The sequence below is a fragment of the Taudactylus pleione genome, unplaced genomic scaffold, assembly GCF_031769625.1.
Source record: "Taudactylus pleione unplaced genomic scaffold, aTauple2 ptg000711l, whole genome shotgun sequence".
In the NCBI taxonomy this organism is placed as follows: Eukaryota; Metazoa; Chordata; class Amphibia; order Anura; family Myobatrachidae; genus Taudactylus; species Taudactylus pleione.
Window position 1 is genome coordinate 6,041,953 of NW_028285113.1, and position 13,689 is coordinate 6,055,641.

Consider the following 13,689-nt stretch of genomic DNA (forward strand, 5'->3'; position numbering starts at 1 on the left):
AGTCGCAATCTGAGATACTTTTTCGCGGATCTCGGCTTTTCGTTTGAATACGGGCCCATGTTGGTTAATCCGTGCCCGCCTACATTTTTTATTTTTTATTTTTCTTACCGTCATGGCTTCATATGTCATTTTTCACCAATGCGTTTATTAATCAACGTTGTATGCAACACTGCCGATTTCAAACCCATGGAAATTTTAGATACAAGCCAGTAAATTTAGTATGTGTGATGGTGAGAATTCCATTGATACCACAAAGGACTTGGTGGATCTCCATACAAAGACATGTACATACATATTGTGCATGACTGTAAAACATAGTTGTCTGTCATTTCTGGGAGTTTTGACGGGTTCCCAGAAAAGTCAACGAGCCTCCTAAATTTATTTAGTCAGAAATGCTCATTAGTTTTCACACTCTTTGCTACTTTTTCCCTAATATTATATTATTTTTACTGAAATACGAGGGCGGGCCAATAAATAAGGTAATAAGACCTCTCATTTACATATAATCAATAGTATGTTCTTGGTACAGATTATTTTTCCACATGTCTAAGCATTTGTTACAATGGTACACCAAGGCATCTATTCCAGCAAAGAGTTCGGTCTCAAGCACCTGAAGCCAGGACATGGCGGCTTGCTGAACTTCACCATCTGTTGTGAATGGCCTTTCACCCAGGTGCGTCTTCATGATCCAAAGAGATGCAAATCACTCTGTGCCAGGTCCAGTACCTCTCCACAGTACTGCAGTAACCACTAACACGTGCAGTTGACATGGCATTCTAGTGCAGCAATACGACGCCTGTTCGCAGCAACCCAGGTAGTTCTTGATAAATTGCCCCCCCACAACCAGAGTCCACAATGGCTGACTTCATTCACAGTATCTCCCTTGGTGAGGAAATCAACAAGAAGCACGCCTGTGTGGTCCCAAAACACGGTCGCCTTGACCAACTTTGCTGATGGAGTGGTTTTGAATTTATTGGGGACAATGTTTGTTTCATTGTCATGGATGCTTGCTTAGTCTCCGGTGTCACATGATGCACCCCGTATTGTTCATCACCTGTAACAATACGTTGCAGGAACTGCACTCCTTCCTCATGGTACCGCGCCAAGTGCACGAGAGAGAATCCCATCCTGTTGGTTTTGTGAACTTCTGTGAGTTTCTTCGGTACCCAGCGTAAATATTTTTCCCTGTACCCCAGTTGCTCATGAATGATGTTGTGCACAGTACCCACTGAGATGTTCAGTTCGTCAGCAATATCGCTCACTAGAATGCCTCTGTCCTCCTGAATCAGACCTTCAATGCAGCACAAAATGTCATCGGGTGGACGTGCTCGAGAGGACGTGCTTGGCCGGCCGGATCGCTGCTCATCTTGAACGTCTGTCCTGCTGTAATCAAAGGTTGTGCCCCAAATCCAAACCTGTTGCTGTGTGATATGACATTATCACCGTACACCTCGAAAAGTTGGCGATAAGTTTTTCATTTGCTGATGTGCTTTTTAGACGCTACATGCCTCAATGTTTTACTATGTGCCCGCCATCTTACAACTGATGTTGGGTCAGTATGACTGATGAGAGGCGCAGGCTAATGGCTGTGAGGGGAAGCAGTGGTCTTACCTGCTCTGGCCTGGTGGAAAATTAGAATGAAATTGGAAACATTTCACATCTGAGAGGTCTTGTTACTTAACTTATTGAACCACCCTCGTATTTAAAAATGGGTAAAACCTCTGCTCAAAGTTCAATTTTAATCAGGCAAAAGAGAAATACTATGTTGTTGAAACAATAAAACAGGTGTGTCAAATGTACAAAGATTGCAAATATTCAATATACTGTACGCTCATTTGCCATGGCACAGTCCCCTCCATTTCCCAAGTCACAGCCCCCCCACCCAATTGCAGGGCACTGTCCTCTTGGGTAGTTTGCACTGGATTTTACACATGTCATTTAGTTGGGTTTCTTTGTGTTTTGAATGATTGAAAATCAATGTGCTAAAAATAAATGCACGTTCTGATTATTAAATGACAATACTCTGCTGTAACCCGTAGCAGACGATCACTTCCGCTTTCATCAGTGTAGTGTAGGCTGACTAATGTTATATGTTACAGTATATTTGCATACATTCTTTTTAGATAGTCACTATTGGGGGCTACGGAAAACTTTCCTAAAATGTGAGAATTGTGAGAAGACAGTATGGATAGAGACTTATATTTACAGTTCTGTAGGGCTATTAATAGTGTTTTTAGAAGACACACAATGGGGAACTGTATTTTATCTTATTATAAAGCAATGTTATGATACGTCCACACGTAGCGATATCGTATCGCTGGCAGATCGTTATGCACCCTCCCTGGTATGCTGGATGATCAATATCGAGTGGAGGAGTGGTGGCCGGAGTCTGCATGCCGGCGCAGCGTAGGGATGGATATCGGAATCCGATGGTTACTAACCATCAATGTTTTTGATTTATGATGGTAGTGTTTTTACCATTTGATGGTCGTGGTCTGATGTTTGCCATCTTCAAATGAAACTTATTCGATGGTGTTTCGATGTGTTTTTTTTTTTTTTTTAATTCTGATAGCTATGCCTCCCCAGGCTTCTTCCTGGCTAGTGTGTCTGTATCAGGGCATCTTCATGGGTTCGTTGGAGGCTGTTTCTTACTGTCTGCCTCAGACGTGATCTTGCTCAGTCCTTGCCTCCCTCCCCTCTCTAGGCTGCTGCTTTGCAACAGACAGACCCCTTAACCAGTGACTTTATAATGTGTGTGTGTGTGTGTGTGTGTTTATATTATTATTATTAATATTATTATTATTATTATTATTATGTTTTATTTATATGGTGCCACAAGGGTTCCGCAGCACCTTACAAAGTACAGACACAGTACATCAACAGTTGAACAAAACAATATGACATGCAGGACAAGTACATGGTATATAAACATTTGGAGTATAGAGTAGATAACGATCTAAGTAAAGGAAGGAAAAACGCATGAGGGAAGAGGGACCTGCACGTGAGAGTTTACATTCTAAAGGGGAAGGGCAGACAGACTGGACATAGAGATAGATAGATATCTATCTATCTATCTATCTATCTATCTATCTATCTATCTATCTATCTATCTATCTATCTATCTGTGTTGTACATCGTGTGGGCACATCTGCCATTGTTGCTAGGTTTCCTATGCTTGTGAAAACATTGTGTACAAGAATTTGCACCACCTAGTGGATATTTTTAAAGTGTTAAATTTAGTATATTCCTAAAGGCTACATTTTTTTTTTTTTAAAACAAAATAAAAATTAAAGCCATAATAATATAATATGCTAATCTACTGCTCCCAGAAACAGTTTTAGGGTGGTGTCTTGTGTTGGCCAGAATGTTGGTTGCTGGGACATTTCTACAAAATTACCAATAATTATGGGGAGTCCTTTCTAGGCATACCCAAGGCATTCCACCGCTCATTGAGATGTTTTCCATTACCATTGTGCAGTGGTATTGTGTTTTAAACACTCTTCAAACCTATTAAATGCAATAAAACACACGGGTTTTATTTACTAAGCATCAGTTTCTAAACCCCTAACGTTTCTAATAGTGTTTATGCCGGAAATTTCGAAGGTCAGTACTTTTACTAACCGTGTTTTACTAGTAAAATTATTGCCTTTTTAAATTTTGTACATAAACATGATCGGATGCGTCAGGTTTTAGAAACCGACACTTAGAGAATAAACAGCGTAAAGTGCAAAAGAAGTAATACTGTATTGAAATTCAATTATTGTGAGCACTGTACTTGGTTTTGCTAATTAAATCTTAAAATTAATATGTTTTGTCCTGTGGCTCTAACAAATTCATTAGCCTTTAGAAACTTTGTTTGGTCATTGGTAATTTTGGAATGTTAGACTGTAGTCAACCATTTCAGTGCTAGTGTGAAAAATGTTAACATTTATTGAGTAAACATATGTTCTCAAAGACCAGCAGAATTGTTGGTGGTGGCAGCAAGGGATTGGGGGAGTAAATTATCTTATCTTTGGCCTATAGACATGTGAGTGCATGATTGAGTTGATTACTTGAGAACCTCACATCACACATGCACAGGTGAGGCAAGTACCTGACCATTTCTTCTCATTGGTAATGCTGGGCATACACTATGTCCAATCTGGCTGGTTGGAATGAAAACCTGGTAAGGTATAGGAGCAAATGACATACATCTTTTGCTCACAAACACTGGAAAACAGACAAAAGTGGTCATTCAGACAAATTGGTTAAAACGCACAAATTAAACCATTTTGAACAATTGGTTTTTTTTGTCTGTTTTCCAGTGTTTAAGACCATATGATCAACTGTCATTGGCTCCCATACATAACAGGTTTTCATTCCAACCAGCCAGATTGGACAGATATCTGACAGATAATTGTATAGTATATGCCCAGCATAAGAAATGAAAAACACAGAGTTAGCATTTCTGTAGAGTTGCCTTCTATGAAAAATTTGTAGGACCGTTGAATTTCTGGCGGTGCTTTTTGGATTTTGTATTCACCAACTGTAATCTGTGTGCGCACAAGATGGCTGCTCCTTTGGTTTCTATTGTGCAGTTGAGTCCTATTGGGTTATTGAAGAAAAGTGCTATATAAATAATCGATTGTGAGCAGTAGATACAATTAGAGAAGAATTAAAGTTCATGTTTATAGTGGAAAGGGCGTATTCACAGGAGTGACCGACCCAGCAAACTCTTGAGCCCTGCTTGCTAAATACACATAGGTTTGATGCAATTATTTCTCTCATTATATTTGCCCTGGAACTCTGGCTTCCAGACTGCAGTGTGCAGCTTTAGGGCGTCCCCCTTGTTCCATTTGTTGTAGAGCGGTCACTGATTCTTCTCTGCTTACTATAATACTGTAATGTAGAAATGTGGGTTTTTGAGGCTTTGGGAGCTTATTTTAGGAGGTTTGAACAATCATAGTTGGTAAAAACGATTCAGCTGATCCTCGTAATTGTAGTATATAGCTTTTGTTTTAGATGGTTATGATGCACATCAAATTAAAACCTATATGGCACATCCAGTTAATGTAATATATTAAAAAAAAAAACTTTTTTTTTTTTTCATTTACATTATTCACAATTAAGTAGTAAACATTGTTTAATAAAGAAACAAAACTATATAATCTCATTTAAAATGACACAAGTGAGTTTCAAAGAAGACAAACATTGGACAACAAAGAGATCCCTGTTTTAAAAATAGGCTTTTATCCCCATTAGCATTTTTGGCATCTATAAGCATGCTAAAAATTATATTTAACTCTGAAGGACTTATCTTGCATGTATTTTGGCAGATGTTGGTGCACATTAGTAAATGGCTGCACCTAAAAATACATCTGAAAGTCTCTATTTTTTTTTTTCTTATATATATTTAGGTTTCATTTTTACAAATAAAACGTTAGCAACAATACTAAAGTATTGTTAAAATATATATTTAATTATTGACTAACTTAAAACCTTGCGCATTCTGACAGTCCCAATGGGAATGCTGCTTAAGATTAATTTTTTTTAATTATTTGTGTTCTAGGTCCACTTCCAGATGGGTGGGAGCAGGCCCTGACTCCTGAAGGGGAAATCTACTACATAAACCATAAAAACAAGTCCACATCTTGGCTAGACCCACGGTTAGACCCACGTTTTGGTAAGAACCATTCTGGTTGCTTTGACTGCCTGGTTCTCGATATTCAGGAACTTTTCTATTGTCATGCATGTTTAGATTGAAGTAATTAAGTTGGATAGATTTGAGGTTTAGATCCCCTGTATGTCCTGTTTAAAGGTGGTGGTATTCCATTTCGTAGGATTTTCTCCAATACCGTGACTCTTCAATGCATCATCTCCGAATAGGGCTACATACCAAGAAAGCTTCATGCAAGATTATTTTCTAAGAAAAGCTGTTTTATTATTTGAAAATGTTAAGACCACAACCGCTCTTTTTTTTTTTTTTTTTTTAATGTATTGATAAGACATTTGCATGCGGGTCCTCCAAAACATTGTAAACTCTTCCTGTGTAAACCTGGTCATCTTATATAAGATCTTATGATCACATAAAAAGCTTTTGTTCTAGCTTTCGTGGTCTGTAGCCTTATTCTGAAATATTCTGTGTAGGTGTGCACTTATAGTATGCGCACATGTACCTTTTATGAACTAAATATATACGTACAGCCTTCACTCTACAGACATGTACAACATGCAAACAAAACATGAATAATACATAGTTCTCTTAGAGAAGCTAGTAGGACTTATTTAGAATTTGAGTGTTAATAAAATGGCTAGTTGAGTGTTTATGATAAATGGCTATGTAAATAGTTACTGGTGGCTAATTCTGTTTGTGGTTTATCACTTTATTCACCTTCTTGGACTCTGTGGTGTGTGAAGTTTAACTTTTTTATATGTCATATTTAAAAATATATATTATTTTATTATAGGACTTTAGCCTGAGTGTCCTATAGCTATATATAAATAAATCCTATAACTTATCTAATGCCTGTAACTCAGATTTTTCTCTTATTTTATAATTTCATCTACACTGAAAGAGCGGGCAGTTTTCTACCATAATACCAGCGTTCCAATGGCTTCAAACATGAAAGGCTTTTTGTAGGGTATGGTGCTTGGATAGAAAGCAATAAGTTCCTGCTAGTTTTTTTTTGTCTGTTTGTTTTAAATATGTATGGTAGTATCTGCCATTATTCTGTTTGGTCAATCCAATTAGATGTGACGTACGAGTTCTTGTTTTCTATTCGAATTTGCATAGCAAATTCATTTTGCACTGCAATTATCAACTCGCATTGAACCAGTCAGAGTAAACTCTCTTATTTCTGTACGCAGCTCCCTTTGGGTGAGACATGGTAGGGAAAGGTTAAAATGTCTGATTTTTAGATTTTTTATTCTTTTTATTTTTTTTAAATAAAAGTATACAAAAAGTTCGTTTTTTTTTTCTTTTAATTTTTTTCCTTTTTAAAAATAAATAAATAAATAAATAAAATAAAATGCACAAATCAGCCATTTAACACCATTTAAATACTTCCATTACTTTTTTATGGCCACTAACAGTCTTCTTTATGATTCTGTAAACAAAATTGTCAGTTTTTGGGGTCCAGGAGGCTCTCCCCACTTTTTTCGTGTGCTTCTCTCACATGGCATTTGGCTGACCATTTGAAATTAGCATTTTTAATTGGATTGGAGAATTCTCTGGTGCGTGCTTTCGTCCGAAGTCTGCGAGTTTCATGAAACCAACTCGCACCTAATTGGATTGACCCCTATATTTCTATAAAAAATATCTGTCCCATCTTGTCTGTTTTTTTGCATCCTTGATAACATTGGATTCAGTGGCGTAAGTTCATCCCAGACGCCCGGAGGCAAGATATAATTTGGTGCCCCCCCGTCACAGCAACTGACACTGTAATGCAGGCAAGCTATAGACAGACAAAGGCAGCCGCGGATGGTCTGACATGGCGCTTTCCAGTAGTGTATGGTGGCTTCTCAGGTACCGGGAAGGGGTCCCATGTATTGGGTGGCCCTGACTGTACACTCTGGGTACAGTGGGGTGAATATGTTGTGGACAATGGAGGAAGTGCCCCTTCAGAGCTGGAGCCCGGCGGTAGGCGCCTCCATTGTCTCCCAGAGTTCTGCCCCTGATTGGATTCTATTTGACCCTGTTTTTTTTACTTTTCCTATGTAAGATTGCGTTTTGTCTATCCCATATTTAAATTGCTCTACTGTATTAGCTGCTACAATGTATTTTGGGAGACTTTTCCACCTATCCGCTGCATTTTGATCAAGTATTTTTTCTCCATAAACCTTTTAATCCTATTCTTCTTTTCCACTTGCCCTTTGGGACCATATTAAAAAAACACTGAAATACTTTGATATTTTAATTACTGAAATATGTCCTACCTTTTGGGTTTCTCCAAATCCCACAGTGCATGATTTTATTTGTTCGTGCACTAAACTGTTGCTGTCAATCTCTTCAGAATCAGTTTCCCAAACTCTGCCATTACAGTCCAGGTTTTAAGGATATCTGTGCTTGAGTCCAGATGATTAATTCAAATTAACTGAGGTACTAATCCAGTCATCTGTGCTCAAGCATGGATATCTTTAAAACCTGGACTGTAATGGTGGAGTTTGGGAAACTCTGCTCTAGTACAGTAATTCCAAACCTCGGTCCTCAAGGCACATTAACAGTCCTGGTTATAGTGATATCCATGCTTCAGCACAGGTGGTTAAATCAAAATAACTGTGGCACTAATTGTCACCTGTGCCCAAGTATGGCTATCCTTAAAACCTGGACTGTTAGTGTGCCTTGAAGACCGTGGTTGGGAACCCCTGCACTAGTCTATAAAAATCATCAATCATTTTATTTACCCCCTGATGCTTCTCACTAATATTTGTGTGGAATGGGTATGCAATGCCGGCTGTCCAGGATGCTCCCTGTCACAATACCGACAGCTGCATCCCGATGGTTGGTATCCCGACGGGTCGGGATACTTACCGTCCCCCCTTCTCACTCTAACCCTCCCTTCTTGTAGCCTAACCCTAAGCCTCCCCGTTAGTGCCTAAACATAACCCTTCCCCCCCCTTAGTGCCTAGCCCTGACTTCCCCCCGCTAAAACCTAACGCTAACCCCTCTATGCTACCTAAAACTAACCCTCCCCCCCCCCCCCCCCACGCAGCTAACAGCTAAGGGCTCCTCGGACTTGCCTTGTTCAGGCTGGCGTCCTTCTATATTCCGGCATCAGGATTAAGTTAGGCGTCGGCATTTTGACGCCTATCTTAAGTCCCTTGTCGGGCTTCCCCCAACAGGATTTAGACATGCGGCATCCCCTTTGCGTAATCTGCATAAAGGCAGACCACCTTCACTACCATTAGTAATGTCTTGAATAAAGATATTAAAGAGGGAATCCGGTCTAAAGATCTACAGTAAAAAGGTCGACAATGTCTAGATAGACACCAGATGTTAGACAGTCTAAAGGTCGACACACTAAAGGTTGATATGTAAGAAGGTCGACCGTTACAAAGGTTCGACAGGGTCAAAGGGTCGACACAAAAAATGGTCGACATATTTAATTTTATTTTTCTTAGGGTTAGGCACCAGTAGGAAGGGTTAGGGTGAAGATTAGGGTTAGAAAACAAGACATGTGTCGACCATGTTTGTGTCGACCACTTGTACCTGTTGACCTTCTTACATGTTGACCTTTTGTCCCTGTCGACCTTTTGACTGTCTAACATCTGGTGTCTGTCTATCTAGACATTGTCTAACTTTTTATTGTAGATCTTTCAATCCATGCCCATTAAAGAGCACTTGGGAACTCCACTGGTAATTCCCTGGTAATGTTCTACATTTATTTAATCTTTGTCCTATTCATTCAACCACCTTTGAACTCATTCCCAAGCTTTCTCATTTATTAAGCTTTTTGTTTGGTAAAAGTGCCAAAGGCCTTGATACAGGGGTATTCAACATGCAGCATTCCAGCTGTTGTGGAACTACACATCCCAGCATGCCCAAATGGCAAAACTGTGGCAGGGCATGCTGGCATGTGTAGTTCCACAGCAGTTGGAGGGCCGCATGTTGGTCTAGCACCTTCTAGAAGATGATGGCTAGAATCTGATTGTTTGCTATGGGCAACATATCCACTTCTAAAAACCCTCATTTTAGTAAATATACCTCTTAATACGTATTTTCCAAGTATTCACAGCAGAAGGAGAACGATGGCAGCACAGTTAAGAAGCAAGAACACTGGTAAATTATACCCCTAAAAGTGTGTAATGTGAACAGGTCTCTCTCAACAGGACCCTCTTCCTCCGTCTATAGTCTTTCAAGCTCATCGCTGTTTTTCTTCTTACTCTTGTACCTAAAAAATGCTGGTTCCCTTTTTGCTATGACTGTGACATCTTCTCTTCAGCGTGGTCCTAAGCATTGCTTTCTTAGGTCCCTCTTTACGGCAATCCGCATTTCAAATGCGGTTGTAGTGTGATATTTTTACCTAAATTCGCATTGCTAATTTAGGAAATATCACAGGAATTTTTTGAAAATCCCTTGCAGGGACAGAGCTTGCGATAAAGTTCTGTCCCTGCTAATTTCCTCCACAGTCTTTTCACTGTATTTTTTGCAAAAAATACAGTGAGAAGGTGTCCGCGCATGTGCCCCCAACTCTATGCAGCCGCTGACCAGGCTTACAGTACAGGAGCCCGGAGACCAGCTGACCGGAGCCCCATAGGGAAGACTTCACCGGAGCACTGGTCCCTGGAATCTGCTGTTTTGTTTTTCTCTTTTTAACTATTTTTTTTTTCCAGTGATCAGCTTTTGGACACAGCTGATCACAGGGGCCCGGCTCCCGGATCTGCTCTGCCTGTCAGAGCAAACCAGGCGTCGGGGAACCGGGCGGGGAAAGCCAGGATACCACCATCTCCAGGTTACTTTATTATCGCAGGGCATTAACGCTTATTTTTTTAACAAAATATTTTTACGAAAACTACTCTAATTGTCCTTTAATAAATTTGTGATACTAAAATAATGAGAAAAGTATGTGATATATTTATCACTTTATTATTTTACAAAAAAAAAACAGGTTGAGTCTCCCATATCCAAATATTCTGCAAATACGGAATATTCCGAAATACGGAATATTTTTAGCATGACTGAGATAGTGAAAACTTTGATTTTTGATGGTTCAATGCACACAAACTTTGTTTAAGGCCCACAATGATTAAAAATAAAGTATAAAATGACCTGTAGGCTGTGTGTGTATAAGGTGTATATGACACACACATGAATTTCATGTATGTACACAAACTTTGTTTCAGCCACAAAATTGTTGGTAATATTGTATCAAATTACCTTCAGGCTGTGTGTATAGGGTGTATATAAATCATAAATACATTCTGTGTTTAGATTTGGGCCCTATTCCTAAGACATCTCATTATGGTATGCAATTATTCCAAAATACGGAATATTCCGATATCCAAAATACCCCTGGTCCCAAGCATTTTGGATATGGGAGACTCAACCTGTATTAATAAGTAGGCCCCTTATCCTCCTCCTTGTCTAGTAAACTATACATCTTTCCTCATGTTCTGTTTAGATTCTCATGTTTTTTTTCGCTTTATATTCTAATTGCTACCTCTTTTGGGAACCAACGTGGCTTCATTTTCCTAACCTGTTAAGTGCAGAGGTCTGTACTATTGTACTTTTTGATATTTCCCACTGTTCTTGCCAAAGAATCACTTCACATTTTCCATTCGCTTAAATGTCAGCACTCCTGAATTCTAGCACCTTTGTTTACACGTGGTGTGAGTCAGTCAGTCCTTTATGATGAGCACTGATCTGAGTTTCTCACCCACTTATGGGTGCCCTTTTTATTACAAAGGACAATAGAGATGCATTTGTGTATATTATAAATTGCACCTGTTTGGCATTATATGAAGTGAGAATAATAAGTAGAAGACCTGTCTCCGCTAAACTGGAGAACCTTATTCTTTGTAGATATTGCTGTTTGTGAGGAGCCCCTTATATAGAAGCATAACAGTCTACTTACAAATGTAAAAGACCACCACCAGCAACGAGTCTTATAAGAAAGAAAGAAAAACACATTCATGCAGTAAGGTCTCCGCCACTGAGGGTTTTCCCTCCCTAGTGCTAAGGCCACTTTCTGATGCTGGCGCTCGTCACATTCATTCACTTTTTTTTTTTTTCTTTTTTTTTTTTTTTTTTATGCAGCACCCACACAAATTTGTAGGTTCAACTTTTTTTACTCAGAAAATTTGTATTTCCAGAAAATACCATTAGTCCTTTTTTTTTTTTTTTTTTTTTTTTATTGTCCATTTTGGTAAAAAAAAAAAGTTTATTGAAATTTCAAGAACTGGAACCAAAAGCATGCGCACCAGCGTCTTTTCCCCGGCGATGAGCGCTGCACTGCAATTTTCCCACTGCGTAGAACACTGCGGCCTGCGGGTGGGGACGGCACTCGTCAGGCTGTTTCAGCTGGGCACCAGCAGGTAGGGCACGGCGCATCTTGCTATTTTAAAATCAGGCAGGGCGCAGTGCCCTGCTAAAACAGCCTAGCGGGAAGACTACAAAGTAGTAAAAAACAGGATTCTATGTGTAGGTTTTGCCAAAAAAAAATGGGCACTTTATTTAAATATTTTTTTTTTCTTCAGGTTTGTCACTGTCTCGGTTTTTAAACGCTTACTATGTGTAGGAAGAGGCCTACCATTTCTAGAACTAGACATCTTGCCGCATTAAATGAGGGACTACTTTTTTTATTTGGCACAAGGTGGGGGATATAAGGGCTTGATATGTGTAAAATGTTATATTGTGTGCTGTTTCACTTGCAGTCTGGTGATCGCCAAACAGTAACTAGAAAAGGGTGCATCGTTGGAAGGTGTAGACCTTCCCACTTTCAAGACAAGCTGCCCCCGTGTGTGCGGGACAGTTTGAGGGGGATAGGACACAATGTGCTCTTCCCCTATCTATGGAAAACCTTTCTTTCTACAGCGCTGAGCAATATAGTCTGGTGATCACAGGTAATCACCAGACAATGACTAAGAGGGCCACATAATTTGAAATTGGGGACTCCCCTTCACATGTGGGTGCCACCACGTTTACAGATGTAATTATGGGCATAATGGGGCTTGTAGTGCCCTCCCAGCCATATAGGGAAAATGTCTAAAAAAAAATTCGTAGCCCGGGGTAATATTGTCTGACGATCACAGGTAATCATCAGATGACGGCTTCTAGTGGGCCACATCATTTGACATAAAAGTTTTTGTCATAAAAGAGCAGATTCCCCTTTTTCAAGAAAAGGTGCCAACAAAGTTGGCAGTGTCATTATGGGAGTGAGAGGGAACGGGGAGGCCTTATAATGTGAGAAGCACATGATAAAATACTTGAAATAAAGAAGTGATTTTTTTTTCCCCCTTTTTTTTTATATATGTAGATTTGATTAACTACCAATAAATAAAGAATTAGGAGGGAATTAAATATTTAGTGCCCGTAGTTTGGGAATTGAAGATTGCAGTTAAGGAACATCCTGCTCAATGATTCTCACAGCTAATTAATTATTCAATGTTCTCCATGATTAATGTTAGTAGAAGCTGTTTTGGAATATTATGTTGTAGTAGAATGGTATTACGGTACTTTAAGATTACAATGCATTGTGGGTAGAGGTGGGACACTGGAGGCAATGGATGAGTTGTCTGTAGATTTTACTCGTCACCCCACTCCCCATTCTGGATTAGTACTACTTAATGGTGTATCCAACTGTTATGTAAAACTGCTAAATATGAGGGGCATCTCAGGAGCTGTGTGGTGAAAGGGTTTAACCTGCCAAAGGGTTTTAGAACTGGTGATTTGTGATGTCCGAACAGGCAGATTGTAAAGTAGAGTTTTGCCATCTTTTTGCACACTAGGCCATTATAATGCAGTGATCAGGCCGCATGTGAGGCTCTTGACCTCTGGTTTGGCCGAAGTGGTTACAGATGTGGAACTTTTATTATATTTAAATCTTCTGGAGTTTAGAATTTTGCTCACTTTTAGGCATCAGAGTGCGACTCCAATATCAACAATGAGGAATTTGTCCGCTGCCTGAGAGTTTTTACCCTGCAGGCTTTTTGCTAACATCTCATTATCTCTTGGTCTTAATTACTGTTTGCTGTACCATAAATGTTAATTAT

The 13,689-nt window shown here is 39.4% G+C and overlaps 1 protein-coding gene across 4 annotated transcripts in view; it reads left to right on the forward strand.

Moving 5' to 3' along the window:
• YAP1 (Yes1 associated transcriptional regulator) overlaps positions 1–13,689 on the forward strand; it is a 97,229-nt gene that overhangs the window by 69,947 nt on the left and 13,593 nt on the right. For 2 of the 4 annotated variants that reach the window (XM_088456642.1, XM_088456641.1), the window contains exon 4: positions 5,549–5,662. The exons of the other annotated variants lie outside the window; for them this stretch is intronic. In XM_088456642.1, the coding sequence (XP_088312768.1) occupies positions 5,549–5,662 (114 nt within the window). The remainder of the gene's footprint in view (positions 1–5,548; positions 5,663–13,689) is intronic. 4 annotated transcript variants of the gene reach the window in all.